Source organism: Coenobita brevimanus, chromosome 103 (assembly GCF_032717465.1).
Source record: "Coenobita brevimanus isolate Jiangsu-jjx chromosome 103, ASM3271746v2, whole genome shotgun sequence".
In the NCBI taxonomy this organism is placed as follows: Eukaryota; Metazoa; Arthropoda; class Malacostraca; order Decapoda; family Coenobitidae; genus Coenobita; species Coenobita brevimanus.
This window is the reverse complement of record NC_137056.1, coordinates 32,231,323-32,255,781: the sequence shown is the minus strand read 5'-3', so window position 1 is coordinate 32,255,781 and position 24,459 is coordinate 32,231,323. Positions and strand designations below refer to the sequence as shown.

General features: G+C 41.6%; 1 protein-coding gene across 1 annotated transcript in view; it reads right to left on the bottom strand.

Annotated features, from left to right (window-relative positions):
* Nucleotides 1-11,652: 11,652 nt before the first annotated feature.
* Nucleotides 11,653-24,459, bottom strand: part of LOC145415709 (oxysterol-binding protein-related protein 6-like) — a 521,853-nt gene continuing 509,046 nt past the window's right edge. Inside the window, exons 14-16 of the mRNA XM_080284933.1 lie at nt 22,732-23,003; nt 21,401-21,523; nt 11,653-11,761 (exon numbers count right to left, since the gene is read on the bottom strand). Coding sequence (XP_080141059.1) covers nt 11,653-11,761; nt 21,401-21,523; nt 22,732-23,003 — 504 coding nt within the window. The remainder of the gene's footprint in view (nt 11,762-21,400; nt 21,524-22,731; nt 23,004-24,459) is intronic.

Sequence of the window (24,459 nt, the reverse complement as noted above, 5' to 3'; positions counted from 1 at the left end):
TACCCTTGTTTTATGACAAGGATGCATCTGAAAAAATCTGTTACATAACGATTTACTGTATATCGAGTTCTTTATATATAACATGATTCACCCAAGAGTCTGCAAATCAAGTTTCCAACTCATTTAACTGATAGTTATTTCACTTCACTACATTTTACTTGCTGCTTCAACTTCAACTCTACACTTCTGTTCCATCACTGACACAAACACCTGACAGCAATGAGTTCAAAGACCATCTTTGAACAAACATACGACTGTAAGCTAGTGCATCAGCAATCGTATAAGCAAAAGGAGTGATCATACATTGACCAGTGAGGCTTTGTATTAGCAAAAATGTTATTATATATTGGAAAAATGTTCTAACTTTTCTGTTATAGTACTAAATACTGTATGCAGTTCACTGCATACCATTTCACTGTAAAATGAGGGGCTGCTGTATTGTGTATTTTATTAATTGCTGTACTTTGCTGCTTTCTTGTATCTATAGTATGTACTGTACTCAAAGGAAAATATGTTTGCGATTGTTTGCATTTTTTTTTCTTTGGTTAAATTTTGGATTAATTTTCACACAACCAGGTTATTTGTGTACCCAGAATGCCCTTGCCCAAAGAAGTCTGGATACAAGCAGGATCACTGAACCCTCTCCACCACATCCCACCACCTCATCCTCAGTCTTCCTCTCTCCTTCCCACCTCGCTCATAAACACTCTCCTAGTCAATCTCTCACTCTCCCTTCACTGTAGATGGTAAAACCATCTAATGGTACTACCCCTAACACATTCAGCACAACTGCATTAACACCACAATGATAAAAGGGGAATAAAAACTTTACAGCATTTATCTCACTCATTAAACCTTGTAACATGTGATACAGCAGTGGAATTTCTGGAAGGTTAACTTTTTAAAAAACAAATACTTGCAAAATACTGTACTGGGTGCAAATATTTCCGTGGACAACATAGCACAAACTGGCTTCTAAAACTTCAACAAACAGTGAGCCCTCATTTTGCAGGTGTGCTGTAAAATATAACTTTTTTCACACCACTGGTACTGTACACTGGAGGAAACTGGCAAATATACGAAAACAATACATCATAAGACTATAAGGAATTCTCCAAGAACACTTCACTAGAACTAAACACAGTATGGTAATAGTAGGAACAAAAACATAAAAAATAAACTGTGTAGCTAAGTGAACTATGCTAAGGATTTTACATTCTGAGATTCATATGGCCATATTCTCGGCACCTACGGAGGCTTTCTAGCACTCTTCCACTGCATATTATTTTCCTTATTACACCTCATAATTCCCTTGTTTGATGTTCATTTTTTATATATATATATAAACCAAGCTTGCATAAATAACAGAAAATTACTGTGCCACATACAAAAATATACTGGTTTGGAACAGGTGCCAGAGAGCTTCCTAATCCAATAATAATACTGTACAGTCTTTAATGTAGTGCTATCAGTGATTTCAAAATAAATTTTTCATATATTCCACTGTCTGAGATACTTGTGATATTGTCTCAAGCACAACAAAGAGATGGAGGAATGTAGAATATTAGCTATGCTTTATAATATTATGCTGCATGACATTAACTAGCCTGGCTTAAGACTACTTACTAGAGCTGTGATCTGTCCAGTACTATACACTCGATCAAAAAATACTGATGCACACACTGTGCAAACAATCTGACATCACAGAGAATGGCTATCGGTACTATAAAATGCTTGAAAATTCTACCCAACACTGGTGAACCAACTTCCACAAGGATGCCACATGGTACAATGACTGCATGTGTTGTTTCCAACTTAGCATTATTACCAGATGCATATCCAGTTAATAATACATTACTCTTCTCGAGACATACAAGCTATGCTTATCATTTAGGACATCACTGGATCCCTCCCAGATCACAATTTTTTTATCACAAGTGTATTCATCCACAAAAGTTGTACTGTCGATCTTCACCTGCCATGAACCCCGTCAAAGTAAGATAGTTAATCTGCACTGATGAAGAGAAAAAAATTTCTCTGGTAAAAGTGTAATTAAGGCTCTGGGTTTGTAAGGGTCCAAAGGTGAAGAGGTTTAGTGTGGACTAGGACAGATGACACAAGTTTCGTGGATGACTGGACTGTGCCTAATAAAGCTGGCTGGGAACACATTAAAGTCTTAAGATGGTTAATGGTTTTGTATGAAAATGGTTTACATACTGTAACTACAGTAATCATAAGCCATATATCTTCTTTGCACACACTGTCAAAAAAGTACCTTGTATGCAAGTGATCACTGGTTTCATAATGAGCACTGTTAATGTTTGCATTTTCTTCCCATGTGAAGCTACAGAATATGGTGAAATTTTTTTCATCTATCTGATGGACCCAGGATTCCGAGCACTTGCATGATGAGTGAATGGAAGCATGGCCCATTGAACTGGGCAAACTTAGGCTGTCTGGCTGTTGCTACTCCTCACCCTGTCCTAGGGTAGGATAGGAGGTCTGGATGATGATGATGATGATGATGATAAATATTTAGTAGTCATGTTGCATACAGTTCCACCTTCATGGTTTACTAAAAAAAACAGCTCGCATTCAACAAACATAAAAATTTTACTGAACAGTTTTCTCAAAAGGTCCAGTTTCAAAATGGAACAGCAGAAGATATTAGTTTTTTGAGCATGTGTACATGAAGATGTATCATACTTATAACATCAGGATCTTGGTGGTGGATGGAGACACCCATCATCCACTCATTCAATGTAAGGATGCCTTATGGTCTCTACACTTAGTGACAGGCCAAATGGTCTCCTGTACCCAGGAAACCATTTACTAGACTGGGTGGTAACCATATAACTGGGGTTTTTGGCCAGGTTAAGTGTCCCCCAGATTCCCCCCTCCAAAATCACTTAATCATGGCAAATGTTTCGGAGAGCCTCAGAGGGCCCAATACCTGCCCAGGACCCCAACCAAATGGGCAGATTCGCATGGCCATGTGGAATGTGAGAGGTGTGAATGAGGAGAGCAAGAGGGTGGAAATGATGAATGTGTTCAAGGGTGCAAGATATGCAGTGATGGCATTGTGTGAAACAAAGACGAAAGGGTGCGAAGCGGTGGAGTGGGAAGGTATGAAATGTGTAAGATCAGGCATGATTGGGCAAGGAAGATGCAGGGTAGGAGCTGCACTGATGATGAATGAGGTGTGGCAGAGTGGAATGAGAGATTACAAATGTGTCAGCTCGAGGTGTATGTATGTCAAGTTCAAGTTTGAGAGGGTGAAAGTGGCGGTGATTGTAGCGTATGCACCATATGAGGACAGGAGTGAGAGATAGAAAGACAGGTTTTGGTATGAGCTGGATGAAGCAGCGGGAGAAGTGCCCAGGAGCTATAAAGTGATCGTAACGGGTGATATGAATGGAAGAGTAGGCACTGGTCCTGAACATGATGAGTTGTAATGGAGTACCTGGAGAAAATGAAGGGTAAATTCTGTACTGCAGCAACCTATGGCATTGTTTTATACTCACTGGCTAAATGCACCCCATATAATTTGATGAACTAGGCCCCCTCAAAGAAAGTCATAATCCATATATGCTTTTGTATTATAAGCAACGAGTGTAGGTGTTTCAATATGGCGACCTAAATCACACAAGCTCGCAGCAGAGATAGTATCTCTGTACTTTAGAGCTCAGTGGTTGTCACATAGGTTCCCTACACTGCTGACATTCTGTCTGGGTCTTAGCGTGGCACGTGCTATGCAGTGCTCCATTGTGCGTGTTATACTGTGTGGTCCTATGCTATAAGCTGGGAAGGTGTCCTTGGTGATTCCATCCCAACCAAATCTAAGCAGATAACTGAGGAAGGCTAGGCGATTTTTTTTTTGGAGAGTTGGTGAGGCTAGGGGATTGAGCTGGCTGGATGAATGCTATAAGAAGTGCATGATCAGAGATTTGGCACCCCTTTTTAAAGTGACGGCACCCGGATCGAGTCTATCGGATACCATAGAGCCAGGATTCCAGGGGCTTGAATGATGAGTGAATGGAAGCGCAGCCCATTGGATGGGGGCAAACTTGGACTGTCTGGATGTTGCCACTCCTCACCCAGCCCTAGGGTTGGAAAGGAGGTCTGGATGATGATGATGATAATGATGAAACTATATTTTTTGTTATCCTTTAACCCGTTAACTGCTCTATACAGCCTGGGCTATTCCAAGCACGACTGCTCAATACAGCCCTGGCTGCGCAGGTGAATTTCGAATATAATGCCATGGTGACCAAGGCCGACCCATGCAAGCATGTTTGAGCCTTCAAAACCGAAACTGAAAACGAAAAAGAAAACGAAAAACGTACATTCCAATAGGGAATCAGACACTTTGATGTTCATCCATGGCTTTATCAAGGTAATTATTGAGCTAATATTTCGTTACTATATACTTTGGCATGTGTTCTCTCAATTCCTAAGACAAAATTTGGCCTTTTGGAAATTTCATTTTTACCCATGTCTAAGCACCATGGACACCTCCAAAAAACCGCCATGAGCAGTCAATGGGTTAATTTCTTGACAATATGATTCAGCTCAGGAGAGATATTTCAAACCGAAGAGGACAAAAACAACCTTCACTGGCCTCCACCACTATTATGAGTCCCTCATAAACTAAATAAAACTATCTGGTTGAGGAGAGAACAAACAACTATGCATCAATCTGTTATCATTGTGATGGGGTTAATGGCTACCTAGCAAACCTCTGAGAAACGAGTTTCATCATGTCTTGATAAAATGAGTGACCTAAGATTTATGACTGGTCTATGTTTCAAGCTCACTTTAATCCTTCTTATGAGCCTTTATTTTTCATTTGACTCAGGCAACTACCAGATTATTTTATTCAAATTAGGAAGTGCCTTTAATAATTATGGGGCCTGTGAAAGCTACAACAAACCCTTTCAGTTGGAAAAGTCTTTCCTAAGCTGAATAAGATCAACTGGTGATAGCATGAATAAAAGAATCCCACCAAATTCAAAGGGATAATACAGTCAGCTCAGCCATAATGCACATTTCCATAACACTATTTGTATACAGTTCACATAGCTGTTGCTCAGATCCAGAATGCTTTTAAAACATGTGATATAGGTCTAAACATGTCCATACCAGTTAATGCACACAACTCTTCTTCCCACAGCACTCAGCAGCAGTCTCTCCTTGACTCAACTGGCCTTCCTCTCCTCACCACAACACTTGTTACATATATGATTTCCTGGCTAGCTTTCGATGTTTTAAGGAGATAGTTTTTTCAAACTGGGGGGTTAGATATACCCATAATCAACCCCTGTCTTTTTTAAGTTGAATAAAATTATCTAAATAAAAAAAAAAAAAAAATCTCATGTTTATGACTGCTAGATTAACACACACTTTCTATACAGGTGCTTGATGGCTGGTTCAGAGTTTTTACAAAAGATATTATGAACTGAAGTTATTAAGTATACCCTTCAGTAACCCTTGTCTATTTCTGAAATCTAATAAATTAGAATGATGTAAAAAAAAAAAATAAATAAAATAAATAACCACTGCTAAGTTGGCACCCCTCCTCTCCACTGCTATCAACCAATGCTCCACCCATGTGTACAATTTTTATATTTATTTCATGAGAGGAAACAATGAGATATGGAAAGTCACTGGGACTGGATGGAACAAGCTAACTGCCAATACGTCAGAGGAGGAAATGGGAGAGGCCTTTGTCCTGCAGTGGACTAACTTGGACTGATGATGATTGAGGAGGGAGGAGTAGGAGGAAAATAATGACTATGTCATTCTATGTTTTTTTTTTTTTTTTTTTCTAAATGTTATTTTACCTCTAATTTGAAGTGGCTTATGAAAGTGAAACAGGTGTTGTTGTTGCTCAACCCCAGTCCATATGATCAAGCAGACCTGTAGACTGCAGGTGAGTAACTGTCCTTACGAAGTTGTCACCACTGAGCTCTAAAGTATGGAGAGGCTCTCTCACGGGTAGCAACGCGTAATTTAGGTAGCCGCCACCTGGGCGGTACTGGTGTAGTGGCAGGCATGTTACACCATGCCTGATGCCCAAGTTTTTGTACTGAGATGCTCTGTGGGTTTTTGAAAGCACCTGATGATTCGGAAAATATAGTGCTATAGTCCACTGTGCAACTTACAGATACAAAAATGGGCACAGGAATTCATTGATAAGAGATGGCATTACATTTCACAAGAAATACATCATGTTGCTAATTCTATAACACTATTGCCCCCTGGGGTGGGGTGGAAAGATTCTTCCCCAGTATCCCTGCATGAATGAGGCCACTAAAGGGGGTCCATTTATCACCAGTCTTTCTCTCCATGTCCTCTTCTCTTCTGTTCACACTTTCTTGTAGATATTTCCATGTTTCTTCTGGCCTTTATCAATTTGGACATTCGGTTTCATGACATGGATAGAGCCTAAGGACTTCCCACACCATTACTTTGACATAAAACAGCTTCAACATCACTATCATTTCAACATTAATACCACACTATCTTTTCCCTTTCCGCCATTACCTTTCTCTGCCTTAGTGCCGTAAAAGGTAAATTCTGTACTGCAGCAATCTATGGCGTTGTTTTATACTCATTGGCTAAATGTACCCCAAATAATTTGATGAACTAGGCAAAAAAAAAAAAAAAAAAAAAAAAGTCAATTCATACATGTTTTTGTATTATAAGCAACGAGTGTAGGTGTTTCAATATGGCAGCCAAAATCACACGTTTGTGGCGGAGATAGCATCTTCATACTTTAGAGCTCAGTGGTTGTCACACAGGTTCCCTACACTGCTGATGTTCTGTCTGAGTCTTAGTGTGGCAACTGCTGCACAGTGCTGCATTCTGTGTGTTATACTGTGTGGTCCTATTCTATAAGCTGGGAAAGTGTCCTTGCTGATTCCATCCCAACCAAATCTAAGCAGATAGCTGAGGAGGGCTAGGTGATGTTCTGCTCTAGCTATAACTAAGTGAACCCAATCATCTCTATTTAAGGACACCTCCGATGAGTGGATATCAGGAGAGGGGGCTTTCAGTATGGTATTGTGATTAAGGTGTTGTACTACCCTGTACATGATGTGTGTATGTAGGTGTCTCTTCATAGTTAGTGAAAGATTGTCTGGATAAGGGATAATGTTGTAGAGGGTTTGATCCATCCATCCATCATCCAATCCTATGTTGCCCCATGAGGAGCGTAGGAGCCCGGGGCTAGGCAGTTGGTCCTGACATTTAAGATGAGAGTGACCAGCCTCACTCATCCCTGAGTGGCATTACGTGAGCAATAAACCCCAACCACCCCTTTGATATAAACCTTCACCGGCTCAATCTGATTGGAGCATAATAATTACCCACTAAACCACCAGGCGCTAAAATTTGGTTATATGGTTACCACCCAGCGTAGTAAATGGATTCCTGGTGTACAGGAAACCATTTGGCTTGTCACTCAGTGTAGAGTCACCCACAAGCAGAAGGAAGAGGAAAGAATGAAGGAATGAAAGACAGAAGAGGGAGTGCAAAGTCACTCGTAGGTAGAAAGACGAGGAAAAAATAAAGGAAAGAAAGACAGAAGAAGATGGAAGGAAAGAAGGATGGAGGAGAGGACAGGGCGGACACCCAAGAGCAGCACTACATTGAGTGACTGGATGGTTTGATAAATGTTTGTCTGGTGACTGTTTTATGTGCCTTGGTGCGTTGTGTGTCCCTGTCGTGTAATGGCAAGGATGTTGGCTGTTGGCACTGGCTGTTGCATAAAATTGTTTGCCCCTCATATCAAGGTAGTCTTTGACAGGGAGTAATTTTGTTTCAGAGCATAAGTTAGCTGTGAGAGCAGTGTTGGAGCAGCAAGTGGTGATGCATATGGTACTGTTCTGTATGATTTGCAAGGTGTTGTAGTGGGTATTAACTAGGATGGGGGTCCATGATGGGAAGGCATAGGACATCACTTATCTAATGTACTGTTTATACAATATGGAGTGTGTTTCTTTTTGTTGCCCAAAGTCTGATCTCGTGGTTCCCCCGAGTGTACTGAGTAATGGGTGGAATAACAGCTTGCAAATGTATCAATGGGGAAGATCGTGCTAATCCGGTGAACAACTGACAGTGTGTACATGTTACTGTTACATGGTAAATATATCAATAATTTTCTGGAAAAAAAAAAAAAAAAATCTTGCAACTTGTAACAAATGAACAATTTTATTTAACTTAAAAAAAAAAAAAGGGGGGGGGTAAAAAAGGGTTAACCTAACCCCTCCAGCTATAATAAAATGAAATCATCAGGAGTCAGTCTCTTCTCTCCTCACTCATGTGAACAAAGACCATTCTAACAGTATCATCAGAATTCAGTTCAAGCAAGTATTATTCAGTGATCCTTTGGTTATTGTGCACTTGGTTATGGTGGTTTTTGTTATCACTGGAAGATGAAAATCTGCACTCCTGCCATTATCACACATTTTCCAGCTAAAAAACATCATTATCGTGCACCTGAGCTGGCTTCTGCCAACAATGATGGTGTATCCAGATATTCAACATGTATGCTTACCTATGACAGTCATCAAATATTGAGTTTGTTGGATTTCTATACAATTTTCCCCTTAAGTTTATTAAGATATAGTGAAGATGGAATCCAGCCCCCACCCAAAACTAATAAATATGTAACAATATATAGTGTAATCTTCCAACCAAGGACATAAAATATAACTAGTAATGCTTATAACAAGTACAATGAGTGTTTAAAGGATATTTTTATTTTAAAAGTACAGTACCATGCTTATGTGTTTGTACAAGAAATTTGTGCCCCACACCTACTTCCTCAGAGATGTTTACCAAAGCTCAGGCAGACTATTTTAGCCTCTATCTGACTGGCGGAAGAATGGGTTTGCTCTCTCTCTCTCACTTTCTCTCCCCCCTCTTTCCTGCTCCTGTTACTTCTATCCCTATCTCTTATTCATTTTTCAGTCACATCCAAAAGTTATAAAGGAAAACAATATGAGAAAATTCAGGAAAAGAGGAAGTGCACAGAGGTTACCATAGTCTCTCTCTCTCTCTCTCCTGTTACTTCTACCTCTCTCTCTTATTCATGTCACATCCAAAGGTTATAAAAGAAAACAGTGAAAGGAAATTCAATAAAGAGGAACACAAAAAATTTCCATCCCCCACCCACTTCCTGAGAGAAGTTTACCTACAATCGAACAGGCGATTTTGGCCTCTATCTGACTGGCAGAAGAATTTTGCTCTCTCACTCTCTCCAACCCCTAGCCTCAGAACCCCTTACCTCAAGTCCATCTCAGGTCTCTCTATGGTATGTGTTTCTTCCTTATTGTGCCCTTTTCATAACTGTCTATGAACCTAACCATCCCTACATGTTTCTGACACTTACCATAACTGTATGTATGAGTTTAGTAGTATAAATTGATGTAAAAGGGAAAATTTGGGTTGATGAGTGGGGTGCCTGTTAACAATTAAGATAAATCCCATAGGCAGCATACTTTTGTTATCATGCAATTTCGTTCTCATGCACTAGGCTCGGTACCAAGTACAGTATGTGCGATAACCAAGGGATCACTGTATATTGTAAAATATGTGTGTTTATAGATAAGTTGATAGGCTTCCATATGAACGGCTGATGCTTTTAAGGCTAGTTTGGGGTGGTTATGGCAGGTACTGGGGAGTCATTAAGGGCAATCCTGAGGAAGGTGCCAACCAAGTTCCTTTTTGTCTCACAGGCACTGTGTCTTCCAGAAACACAAGGCTCAGTGGGCTGTTGACCAAATTAGTGCATTACAGGAGAGCTGACTATATAATTAACTGTTAGGTCTATATATTTCATGTTCACTAAATCTAATAGTTCGGTCTTTTTATTTCAAGCTCATTAAATATGACTAATTAACTGTCAGGTCTTTATATTTCAAGCTCATTTTGCTGCACTACTTAAATGTCAGGTCTTTATATTTCATTAGGTCTTTTTATTTCAAGCTCATTATATATGACTAATTAACTGTCAGGTCTTTATATTTCAAGCTCATTTTGCTGCACTACTTAAATGTCAAGTCTTTATATTTCAAGCTCATTTTGTTGCACTACTTCACTGCCAGGTCTTTATATATTAAACTCATTATATCATTATCTAATAATATGTAATCCTGGCTTCATTTGTAACTCTCAAGTACCGGTTTGAACCTATAGCTGAAACAGAGCAACTACGACAGACAACGACAAACAACTTCACATACATTTTACATTAGACACCCATCTCACCTCAAATCTACACTTAAACTTTCAGTAATCAACAACACCATTGGAAATATAACAAAGAACTATATACACCAATATACAATCAGAAATTTTGTTGTGATTTGGTGAAAATTAGTTTTTGGGACAGCAGACAAACACCAAAATGTGGAAGCATGCCGAGAAAAAATAAATTTCCAAACTCACTTTTAAAAATGCAAATATGAATAACACATAATGCTCTTATGAACTACAACTATAGATATATAGTATATATATGAAAAATACATTCTCACTAAGCACTTAGAATAAGAAATTTCATAGGATACTTAGGAACAAAAAGTGCACTTCAAAACTCAACTGTGTTTCCTAGAAGAGTAATGTTAACAAGCTGAATGACCCTAAACAGTATGCTCTATAATGGAATGTACCAGTACTCTCTGAAAATCTTTAGTATTAACTCATTAAGCTTGAGGATATCACTTTCACTTTTTTCTTGCTATTTCCTGATTATATGCTTCAGCTTAAGAGAGAAATTTCAAACTGGAGGGGATTGACACAACCTTAATAAACTCCTCTCAGCTAGACACATCTTTCCTAAGTTGACTGAAATGAAAAGGACATTATCCAGACCCATGGTGTTAACCGAGGAAAGCATTATACCAAGGGTCCATATTCTCACTGGCTTTGAAGGTTTTCTGGCACCTCTTCCTTCACTATTTATTTTGCCTATTTTACCCTAAACTTTTCAATCCTATGGTGTCTTTTTTACATTAAGCATGTCATCATCAGATTATTTTGTTGAGCATTAAGAAGATCTCTTTATAAATGCTGTATCAAACCAATCCAGTTCAACAACAATCTTCACAGCTAAATAAAATAATCTGGTTGTAGCAAGAATAAAATAAAAAAATATCACATGGTACAGAATGGGTTAATACCTTTTTACTTGGACATACCTGGCAAACTGAACATTACATGCTATTATGCAAAAATAATATTGTAGGGAGATGAGCTAGAAAGTGTCCCAGCTCCATGAGAATACCACCCAAGGCATCTGATGAACCACAGAATCTTGGGAGGGGTAAACCAGGCATCTTCTTTCACCTCCATGCACCTACTGACATAAATCTCACTTGTCCCCTTCAGTGCAATGACATACTTTTATTTTATCCTTATTATTTCCAGACGACCTTCTTCATCTCTGGATAGAGCTTTGAACTGGAGGAGTTAGATATAGTCATCACTAACTCCATCATTACAAGAGGTCTTTCTAAAGCTGAATAAAACAGTCTGGAAGTTTCAAGAATGAATTATTATGCATTTGTACTGAAAGGGTTCAATGATTTCCAAGGTCCCATAATTTTGAGTAATAATACAATGAACTCTGATGTTGGCCATGTACTACCACAGCTTATCAAATGTCATATTTACAAACCCTGGATCCTTGCGTTTATTCCAATACTCTCCCGTAAATACCCATGATTCCTCATTGTTCTCATCACACTCACGTCTGGAATGAGAAGATGTAAAATATAACAAAACTGAATGACATAATTATATATGATGTACAACAATTTTGTAACAGGCTTCATTCTCAGATAAAACTGTTAAGAAAAGACATACATTTACCATCTGCCTGTCTTCTATGGGGAATAACCAAACCTTGTATGTATGGTACTAAAGTACAGTAATCCCCCCCTTTTTTTAATGGTTTCGACTATAGATGCGTTTTTTTCCCCTCAACCAGGAATTTATTGATTAGTTATTCCCAAGGAAGGCACGGACAGTGTCTACTCGCCATCCCGTTAGTCACCTGCTTTTGACTCTACCCATTTCCATCTTCACATCTTACTATCACTTTTAATAAATAACAAAGTATTCTTAGTGTTTGTAGCTCCTTCAGTGGAAACTAATAAAACATCTTCATAAAGTTTAATATGCACCTTGTAGCACCAGCCTGTCTTCTTTGTTACCATATGTATGTATCTAGTTGGCTGTTCTATTTCTACTCATCCCCATCTAACTTTCACTTTTTAGTATGTAACAAAATGTTTTTAGCATCCAATGCTCCTTTGGTGGAAAATAAAATAGGAGACCCTCACTATAATGGACTACTGGGCGGATGTCTGATCCAATTTAGTTGATACTCTGTTAAATCTGATGGTTCCCCCTCCTCTGAACTGGGATTTCAAGCACATATTGGAAAATAAATCAATAAAAATAGCATATTTCATCCATCCATCCATCATCCAATCCTATGTTGCCCCATGAGGAGCATAGAAGCCCAGGAATAGGCAAGTTGGTCCTGACATTTAAGATGAGAGTGACCAGCCTCACTCATCCCTGAGTGGCATTACATGAGCAATAAACCCCAACCACTTCTTGGATAAAAACCTGCACTGGCTCAATCTGACTGGAGAGCCTTAATTACTCACTAAACCACCAGGCTCCATAATTTGGTTATATGATTACCACCTAGCATAGTAAATGGTTTCCTGGTGTACAGGAAACCACTTCTTGGACATAAACTTACACCAGCTCAATCCGATTAGAGTCTTTACTCAATAAACCACCAGGCACCATTATTTGATTGTATGATTACCACCTAGCATAGTAAATGATTTCCTACCATTTGGCTTGTCACTCAGTGTGGAGTTGTCCATTGCCTGAAGGAAAAGGAAAGAATGAAGGAAAAAAAGACAGAAGAGGGAGTGTAAAGTTACCCATAGGCAGAAGGAAGAGGAAGGAATGAAGGAAAGAAAGACGGAAGAGGAAGAAAGGAAGAGAGGAATGGGCAGACACCCAAAGCACCACTACACTGACTGAGTGGATGGTGAGCACTCCCACCTACCATATATAACACATTTTAGTACTGAAATTGAAAACTGTACCCATTTTACATTAACTTGGCCCTTAATTTCACACTCTTGTCATAGCATTGGCATAGTATTATTATAGCCTATTATAACAACTCAGCAATCATGATGGGAATAGGGCAATTTCAGGCCAGGTTGGGGGTATAAAGGGTAGAAAACTCATGTAGTAGTTGTTCCCTAGGCAGTCTGGCCGAACGGCCACGAGTCCCTTTGGAAGGCCATGGCTGAGACCGGGCTTTCCCACAGAGCTCTCAAACAGTGTATGTTGTGTTGTGGTGTAGGTGATTGTGTGCAATGCAGTCTTCCATAATGTGCTTAACAGTATGGGGTGTTGTGTTGCATCCTGGAGAGGCATCAGCGGTGGAGTCATCCAGCCTCTTCTGGTAAGCTTAAGAGGGCTGGATGGTGCCCACATCTCAGCTAGGCCAGGTGAATTGGACACTGTCCTCACGAAGAAGATAGGATTCAGAAGGGTGGATGTCAGGAGGCCATGAATGCAGCTGTGTGTTGTCTTTAAGTGACTGAATGGAGCGGTGAGTGATCTGAGTGTGGATATGCTTCTGGAAGCTGGTCTGAGGTGGGCAAGGGGGAACAAATGACAGTATTTGTGTATGGTATCGTGTGCTGGGTGTTGTTTTGATGTTCTTTGGCGTGGGTGGATATGCTGCCATGTACTGTAGTGGATGTTGTGGGTTTGTGGAGGCCGCAGCAAGAAACTGGGTGCCTCTCATGTCTAGGTGATCCTTGACTTTGAGGACTTTGGTTTCTTGATGTAGGTGGTCTGTGGGTGTAGTAGCTGTGCAGCCTGTTATTATTTTTAGGGCCTTGTTCTGTATGGTCTGTAGAGTGTAGTAGTGTCTTTTGGTGAGATTAGAAGCCCTGGCAGGGCTTGCATAATTCATCACTGAACGTATGTATTGTTTGTACACTATGGTGGTGGTTTCTTTGTTGTGTCCGAATGTTGTATAGGCAAGTGACCTCAAAGCACTGAGTCTTGGTGTTATTTTATTTTTAATGTTTGTGATGTGTTGTTTAAATGACACTGATGTATTGTATGTTACACCAAGAATTTTGCGTGTGTGTGTGTGTGTGTGTGTGTGTGTGTGTGGTAGGGGAGTGTTGTTTATGGTGAGGTGTGGGATGTGACTGTGTTCTGCTGTCCAGTTTGTGAGAAAGGTCACTGTAGATTTGGCTAGGGCTATTTTGAGCCTGTTTGTGGTGAACCATTTGTGTAGTGTGTTGAGGTAAGACTGAATGATGTGTGCAGCTGTGTTTGCGTTTTGGTGAATATATGTAATATCATCTGCACTGGAAGCTATGTGTATCTGTGGTGTGTGGGGTGTGGGTACGTCGTGCATGTATAGGTTAAAGAGTATAGGGGACAAAACAGATCCTTGGGGGATGCCGTTTGTGAAGTTTCTGATGTTAGAAGACTGACCAGCAAATGTTACGTGTGCACATCTGCCTGCTAAGTAGTTTGCCAGCCATCTTTTTGTGTTATTGTGCATGTTTGTGTTGAGTATTTTGTTTGTGAGGTTGTGGCGGGGGATGGCATCAAATGCTTTGCTAATGTCTAGTGTGATTAGGAATGTTCTGTATGGTGGCCTAGCTGAATTCATGCCATCGAAAACTCTCTGTGTAAGGTCTGTAAGCAGGGTGTTTGTGGAGTGTAGTGGCCTAAAGCCATGTTGTGACTGGGCTAGGGGAATGTGAGGTGTGACTAGTTGTAGTACCAGTCGTTCAGTGACTTTAGAGGGGGTGCAAAGGAGTGTGATAGGGCGATGTGAGGAGGGTTACGTGGGTCTTTGTTGGGTTTAGGGTTAGTGATGATATTGCCATGCTTCCAGATGTTGGGTATTATGCTGTGTGAGTAACTGTTGTTTGATATGTTGGTGAGTGCTTGTATGCCTTGTGGTCCTGGGTGTTTAAGGTGAATGTTGCTTATGTTGTCTGGTCCACAGGCAGATGAGTGCTTGAGGTTGTTAATGATGTGCTTCGTCTGGTTGTAAATGAAAAGTGCGTAGTCTGGGTCTGTGGGGAAGTCTCTTACATCGGATGATACGTCTGTCTTCGGGATGGGGGTTTAGATGGCTGACTTGTGAAAACTGATTGATGAGAGTGTTTCCTTGTTGTTTGTTTGAGGATATGGTGTCTGTTGTTGTGATGGCAGCGTATGATTGTGTGGTGTTGCTGTTGGAAAGTGTGATGTTGTTTAGTGCTTTGTAGTGTTTGCTGATGTTTGTTTTATGGCCCAGTGTTTGGAGGTAATTCTTCCAGTTTAGTGTTTGCTGTTCTGATATTTTATTGTTTATTTGAGTGTTGAGTTCTTGTATTTGTTGTACGGTGTCTTGTGTATGGGGTGTTGGGGAGTGTCGCAGTGCGTCCCGTTGTCTGATGAGGCCTTGAATTTCTGGTGTGAAGTTGGGGCTGTGTCTCTTTCTGTTGCCTCTACAGATGTGTCTTTTGTCTGCGTTTTGTATAATTGTACTGAAAGTGTGCACAGCGGCGTTGATGTTTGTGATGGGTGTACTATTTAGTGTTTCGAATGTTGTTCTGTTTCAGTTACAAAGGCCTCCCAGTTGGCTCTATTATAATTAGTGTATATGTGTTTGTGGCCAGCTGGGGTGATTCTGGTTTTGGTAGTGATGATGATTGGGAGGTGATCAGAACCTAGGGTTTTGACCACTCTCCATGATGTAGTGGGGGTGAGGTTTGGGGAGCAGAAGGTGATGTCTGGAGATGATGGGAGGAAGAGGGCTTGGTGTGGGATATGGGTATGTTGGTCTAGATTGTTCAGAAAACTCATGTATTGTACACTACCTGCACAGATTTTTTTTATATTTTGTATGTGTCCGACTCTGGGCATAGGCTTCGCAGCCTGCATTCAAGGCCCAGTAGTCCTCCTACATACCAAGCACCTTTACATGTCACCACTTCGGCGCTAACACCCACCGTCCATATTGAATACATGCTAGGGCTGTCTCATACAGGACTGGTGTATTAGTATTAGCGGGGGTATTTTAACGACATGTCGGCGGGTCTTCAGGTAGATCAGGAAAGTCTGCTTTTATGAAATTCAAATCCTTAAACTGTTCCCTGCCCCAGCCGGGATTTGAACCTGGGTCCGGTAGGACTGCAGGCCACCACTCTACCGATTGAGCCACTGCCTCCCCCAAGATGGATGTAGACTGATCAAACTCCCACTCATCTTGTATGCTGTAGACCAATTTAACTGTCATTCAATGACACTTGGCAAAAATGGCTTTTGGTGGCTCTGGTGCCACATCTGTTACAGTCTTGAGGTGCTGGAGGTTGGGGTCCTGGAGGCTGTAGTGCTGTATCCTGAGGCTATGTGGACACCGGCTGAGGATGTTGATGCTACTGACACAGTGGAGATCTTTACCTCTGCGTGGAGCCTCTTGGCAGCAGGAGAAGTCATAGGCTTGAAAAACTGGGAGATCTTAGCTTGGATCTTTCTTAGCTGCTGCAGCTGCATTAACTCCAACCTGATGAGCCACATGGCCTCATAAAGTTAAGGTCCTCCAACTTTGTCTATCATGGTCAGGACTGAGTCTGCAGCATACATGACTGCAGCCAGAGACGGTCCAGGAGCCTCCTCCTCCTCCTCCACGTCATCTTCCTCCCTTGCCAATGTCTTGTTTTGTTACAGTTCAGCCACAATCTCCTCTTCTGTCTGGCAATGGAAGCCAGGAACACCAGCATCCTCATCCAGCCACTCTTTCAGCTCCTCCTCAGCAAGATCACTCTGCCCTGCAGCTGCAAACAACTCTGCCATCCTCAGTAACTCAAACTCCTCAAAATCATGCAGTGGTGCTGGAGAGTTGGAGGTTCTGAGGAGTTTGCAGCACCCATTTTTGAGCTTGGTATGAGACACTCTCTTCCATGCTTCTGCACAGTTGAAGATTGTGTCCTTGATATATGAGGGTTTTCTTGCCTCTGGTTCCCTCATAGTCATCCTGGTCCATCCCATCCTCAGTCACAACAAGGCACTGGTGTAGGTAGAGGTTTCTGTTATGCCTCTTGGCACTCTCAATAACTCCCTGGTCCATGGGCTGGGTAAGGGGATTGGTGTTGGCTGGCAGGAATAAAGACTTGATTCATCCATCCTCACTGCAGAGTCTGGTGGAGGAAGAATGGGCTGGTGTATTGTCCAACAGCAGCACTGCTTTCATGTCTACAGGACTGATGCCATACCTTTTAAAGTGCTGCCTCACAGACAGGTCAAAGCTGTGGTGGAACCTGTCATGAATGACATCCTGGGTATATCAAGCAGACCTGTTACCATCGTACTACACAGGAAGCTTGGCCATGGACTCCTTCAGTGATCTGGGTCACTTGTTCTTATCTATTATGACTGGTTGTAGGCGATGAGAGCTATCAGCATTGGCACAGACCAGAATGGAGAGATGCTCTTTCATTGCTGTATGCCCTGAAGTGCAGCCAAGATCTTTGGAAGCCTACGTATTTTGAGGAAGAGCACATCAGAAGGGCACAGTCTTGTCCACACTGCAGATTTGAAACTCATGCAAGCCCTCCTACATAAGCTTCAGAAAATACTGGACAAATGGCCCACAGCATCGACATCGGCGCTGAGCATCTCTCCAGTTATGGCCTTGTTAACAATGCCATTGTGCCTCCTGAATCTCCACAGGCAGCCATCACTACAGTGCTCATCAGAAGTATCAAGCACCCTGCGTCCCTCCTACGAAACAAAGCTTTCAACATTGAAAAAACATATAAATAATGCATTTTATTTACCTTTAGTGCTTCGTAGGGTATCCTTTACGCTTCTTCACGGACCTGAGACGTCTTGGAAGTGAAAGGGCAAGGCTCCTGAGGTGCTGGAGGGGTATTTTCTTCCAGGAGTCATGAATGGCAGCTTCCAGCTTAGGCAGAGAGCTCACGTCCTTCCCTTGGAGACTCTTCTTAACGAGGTACCAGAGGTTTTCACTCGGGTTGAGGTCTGGGCTATTTCCTGGCCAGTCTTTCATGAATGATACCTCGCAGTCACGAAGCCAATTGGTGACCGATTTGGCCTTGTGAGCAGGTGCACCATCCTGTTGAAACACTCGTGCACCTGTTAGCTCGAAGGAGTCTGGTAAATGATCACACAGAAGCTCAAGGTAAACATCCTGATTCACTCTTATGTTCTTGGGAAGCACAACAAGCTTCCCCAAACCTTGACCAGAAAAACAAGCCCATACCATGAGTGAATCAGGATGTTTAACTGTGCTTTCTACATACCGTGGGTCACTACCTTTGCGTCGGTACACATGCTCCTCTGTTACAGGTGACACTAAACGTTGCCTCATCAGACCACAACACTGACAACCATTGCTCCTCACCCCAGTTAAGATATTTATTAGCAAAGGCAAGCCTACGAAGTCGCTGGTTTTTTGTGAGAAGAGGCTTCTTCACATGCATGTGACTTGTGTAACCAAGTTCATGGACCCTACGAGACACTGTTCTCACAGACACCTCACCAAACACTTCCGGGTTGCTCTCCTTTATTTTCCTTGCACTCACACGAGGATTAAACTCCACTGCATGTTTTAAAACATTAACAGACCTTGGGGAAGTTTTCCTAGGCCTACCAGACCGCGGTTCCTTTGTGGGACCTTCACCACTGTCTTCCACTCGAAACCGCTCGCACCACCGATGCACTGTCGATCGAGCCACACCAACCAATTCACTAATTTCCTTTGTCTGGTGGCCTGCCTCCTTTCGAGCAATGATCTGAGATATGATTTCACTCAATAGTTCAAGGGTAGGTGCCATAACAAAGCGGTGAAAGCCAAAACACTGCGGGACACTCAGTAAAAAATGGTGCCAAAAGAGAGGGAGACGCGGCGGAGTTCCTCTCTCTCAGGCAGCCCGTGGGCAACTGAGGCAGGAACCAACCAGCGTGTTGGAAGGCCTCAGGGTACTGTGACGTCATGCTAGTGCCGCAAACTTGTGGCTCAATTTTTACCCCCAGAAATTGGTGATTCTTTTTTGGCCATAAGTATTGCGCGCCCGGCGGTAGGCGCTCGATAATTTTGACGAGCACTGTACACCTGAAATCTTTGATTCCAAGTTGACCAGAAAGCCTCTGTGCTGCATGTTGGATGTCATGGACATGCTTGCTCCTGCATGTACCACCTATATACATTGCTTCATTGAGTTTCTCATTGGGCAGCTTCCTGGTCCTTAACACATCCTTCCCTTTCCTCCCACCTTCCATTGTTTTCATTACCTCCTTTGTTTTGCCTTTCGCCTTAAAGATGTCGTGCAGAGTTGACCTCTTAAGACCATTATTGTGAATAAGGTTGCCCCTGCTCATGCCTTTCTCATGCGCCTTGATCACTTCCATTTTCTCCACAATGGTCATAATCCTCATCTTTGTTTTTCAGTAAAGAAGGTGCTAGAAGATTCCCTATGAGAAGCCATTTTTCACAGTCACTATGGGAAAACACTTGCCTCACTTGAGATGTGAAACAAGCAGGTGATCATGCTGATGCAACGAAAGATGCAACAGGAAAGACTGAGGCTGACTACATGCAGTAAAGTGTGTCCACAGCCTCTGATCCCACCCAAGCCTACCAGAAGTAACCCACAAACAGCACCAACTTGCCACCGCTTCCTGCCCGCACCTCCCCAACCTAGCCCAAGTGGGTGGGAAAGACCACTGCCAACATTGGTAACTACGTTCTGCGTAACCCCTTGCAGGGGGAGTGATCCGACAGGCTTGTATCATATGTCCCATGTACAGTAACAGGTAGTACAGCATATGTTAAAGGTGAAATGTGTCCAGTAGGCCCAGAGACATCCGGAAGGTCAGCATGATTTTTCTCATTTAACGAACAGTATCCATATGGCCAATGATTAGTCCTGGGGCCTTCAAAATGTTCATAAAATCCAATATTTGTTTTACAAAGGTCCGCTAAAGCAAGGATCTACTGTAAAATGATTATGTGAATATTGTATGCACCAGGCAGTGTCAGCCTCTTTGTTACTGCATGTTTGCAGTGTCAGCCTCTTTGTTACTGCATGTATGCAGTGCCAGCCTGTCTCCTTTGTTACTGCAGGTATACAGTGCCAGCCTGTCTTCTTTGTTACTATATATATGTGGCTAGGTGACCGCTTTTCGTTTGACCCATTTCCATATAACGTACGCATTTCACTTTCACTTTTAATAGATAACAAAATACATTGTGTCTGAAGCTCCTTCTGTGGAAAATACTGTAATAAAATGTTTACATAAATATGCAACAGGTGGTGCCACCCTGTCTTTTATTTTTTTTTACACTTCATATGTAGCTACTCGCCTGCTTTCAGCTCTACTCATTTCTATCTATAAATCTCTATCAACTTTAATAAATAATAATGTTCTCAGTGCCTGTAGCTGAACAAGTATTTGATGCAAATGAGACAGGCCTATGGTGGAATGGTATGTATAAAGGAAACACATTTTTAACAATTAAAACTCATGTCAACCTAACATATTAGTGGTTGCATAAGAATTATAAATATTATATACAGGTGACCACTGAAAAGCCGGTATCGACAGAATTTGTGTATGCCATGGTCAAAGTATCCGTCATTAACAATGAGGTCTCAACTGAAGCCAGTGTATGTCTGCACTTTGTTAAAAACTACAGTTATTCTTCCACCATGGTGCTCTACTGGGACACCTTCACATGGAGTGTAACAGAGGGGTGAATCCATTCATTTAAACACCCTCTCTATTTCCTGAATGGAAGGTGGACTGCAAGAGAAGGGTAACTTTGGCCTGCAGTCCACCAGGTTCATATCCAAACCTGGGTCCATAGCAACAACAACAATTTTTCAACTAATGTATATTACCAACGGACTTACGATACATCACCCCCACTAACATATCACATCAGTCCTAAAATGACTGGCCTTTGAATTTCACAGTAAAGACACTCCAGCATTAGAGGCTAATAAGTCAATGTGTGAGGCTGCATGGTGCAATTGATTGGAAATTAACTGTTAGGTTTCAGGGAGGAGATTAACTGGGCTATGCACAAACCCAGAGAAAAAACACACAAACACACCACAGTAAGTTGTATTGCATAAGAAGCTGATACTTTCAATCTGGAATGCCAAAATAATTGGCTGTAATACTGGGGGGCAAATAAAGAAAATGTCCACCTCTGTGCTGACTCATATTTCATATACTGTAATGTATACAGAATATTAAAATTACCTGACAATACCAATTTAGGAAAAACAACTTGGATACCAACCTGAACCACATGGGAACATACTCTGCACCTTCTTCTTCACGCATTTTCCTTCGCTCACGCTGTAGCTGTTCCACCTGTAGTTTCTGCACTTCTGCTGCTGACATGTTGCCTTCCTCCAGTAGCCTGATATATACACATTAAATAAATTCTTGCCCATTATCCTTCCAACACAAACTTCTTATCTTCTCTACAAAATCATGTTAACTCCAATTTCACCCCTACTGCTTGGCTGTCTGCACCAAAGAAAATTAGTAACCACACTGAGCATAATAACTAGTGAAGAAACCATCTCAGCACTTCCAATGTTGAGGAAAGGTACTGAAACGTCACTGTTGTTGAAATGATTAGAAACTGTCCTTACAGTACTGTACTGAGAAGGTTATGTTCTTACTGACCTGAGACACCCTAATATTTTTTCACTGCAAACTGTTCCTTCCAAGAAAAAAACAAAACACAAGAGAGAGCCAAATTCAAGATCCGATCATTTCAAGATGCCTCGACACACTGCGTTTGAAAGACTGGAGATCACAACTAGCAGGAAATAAACACAGAGGGAAACAGTTCCGGAGATGACCAGTTGCATAAATGAAGGACTGGGAGTAATGGTTAACTCTTGCATTGGAAAGTTGTGTGATATGAGTCTTCTCACTGTATGGAGAGGTGAGCAGTTCTCTGAACTTTTTCCAGCCACTTCTGAATCTGGCAACAAAGCCAACATATGGTCCACCCCAATACTGACCTTATCTCTCAAACTGCAGTGTTCATGCAAACACACTCCAGGGTAACACCACCAACATTTACATTATCCATCCTAATGGCATTTACATGATTCTTCATGCATATGGCATACTCTGGGCTGACAATCCTTTGTAACCTACCTTGCACATCACGGCACTTATTGTGCACTCATCTTCTACAGCCACTACACAGAACTGAGTCACTACCAACATCTTTCCTAGTGACCACCACCTTTGAAATTACCTCCCTTCAACCACAAATCCTTGGCCTCCATGCAATCTCTCTACATTTCAAACTTTTCTTTCTCTGCCTCCATACTATCAGCAATCAACAGAAGTTCATCAGCACATAACTGTCCCCAAGGCACTCCAGCTATGAACTGAAGTGACAAATTTTTCAACAACATAATGAATATGAACGGGCCCAGGAGAGACACCTGATGAACTACCAACTTCATAGGAAAATCATCACAAAGTTCAACACTCACTCTCACTCAGGTTTCACTTCCTCCATATGGATTTATGACCACTTTGACACTTAATCGAAATTAGCTTTCTCAACAGTACCAGGTGATATCTTGGTGTTTGCCTTACCTCTGGTCAGGCCTGAATCTGGTGTCAGTGGGGGGAAGGTACTTGGCCTGGTCCTCATCCAGTTCATTCAGCTCCATAGCAAACCGTGTGAACCCGTAGTAGAGATGATAGTCCTCGGGCATTGAGCCAGGCCGCCAAACCACACGGGCCGAAGGGGCTCGGCCACAATACACTGCCTCCGTCCACTTTCCAAAAAGCTGGTGTAATGCTTGACCATTCGCATCCCACACTGTTCCGAACACTTCATGACGTTTGGATGTCCATGCACTTGCCTATGAGAGAAGCAACTGAAAAATTATCTTCATTATGATGGATTTATTTTTTATTTCTTATTTTATTCTCACCCCGTCCTATGAAAAGTGTTTATAATTTTATTACCTGCACTGCAAGATGCCAGGTCGCCAAGAGCAGCACTAACTTACCTTGTCATTATTGCAGGCTCAAACGTACAGAAATGGCAATGATTCTGTGGATGTGCTAGGCGTCCGTGAATGCAAGGCCTAGGGGGGCTAGGGTTATGATGGAAATATTGAGAGGAAGGATGGGACTGCAGTGAACTGATGTTGTGATGAGGAGGGGAAGACTGGGATGGTTTGGGCAAGTGGAAAGGATGGGGGATGACAAATGGGTGCAGAAAGTGAGAAGTGTGAACGCTGAGGGTGGGGATGCGAGAAGCAGACCGAAAAAGACCTAGGATGAGGTCACAGAGTATGACCTCAGGGATAAGGGACTGAATAGGGAGGCTGCCAGAGATAGAGCAGCATGGACAGCCATCATTAGGCAATCAAGACCGATACATGCAAGCATGTCGGAGCCTTTATAAATGAAACAAAATGAAATTTACACCAATTATTCAACTGCACTCATTTTAACAATATAGTATTTCAAGGCCCCTCCCCATCCTCACCAGAGTTCCAATTTACCCTCTTCATTTTTTTGTCTCCCACGCCTATTTCCTTAGCCCCCTGACACTTTCAATCTTGGAGGATTTTTTTTTATATAAACCTTTACTGCACTCAAATCATAAATCCTGCAACACACACTTTCATACGGTATGCTTCCTTGCCCTGGACCAAAAACTCATCACATTTCTAGCCCTTCCTACACTTTCCTTTGCCCATCATGCCCATTTCTTTTGACTCCCTCTTGACAGTTTCATGAAGCAACGCAGGTTGTATGGTCAATGAATGTGCTTGTTTAGTTTAGGAGAGATGTTGGAGGCATATACTGTATTTAACTTGCATTAATCCCTTCAGTACTTGGGCATACTCCTATGAAAAATGTAATACTGACATAACTTGTTTTTAACAATATTATATATAAAAAAAAAAGTATGTCTCCCGATTGAAGAGGTTAAGTTACTGTACTAAGTTCAAAATCATTATTTCATATATTAATACTCTCAGCCAACATGAGCTGCCTGGCACTGGTCAGAATAGAATATTTCATTTGTTTCCATACACAGATTGAACAACCATGGAGACATGACAGATCCCTGTTTCAATCCAACATTAAGATAGAAAAATTTACTCAGTTCACTATCTACATGCATTGCAGCCTTAGCACCCTCATACATACTCTTAAATGTCACAACTCATTTACTCCATATACTGTATTCTTAATACAGTGCATTCACATAACTCACGGACTTCTAACTCATAAATTATTTAACTCACGGTGTCCTTATCTAAGTCACCAATATCACCAAACTCACGGAAAATGCTTTAA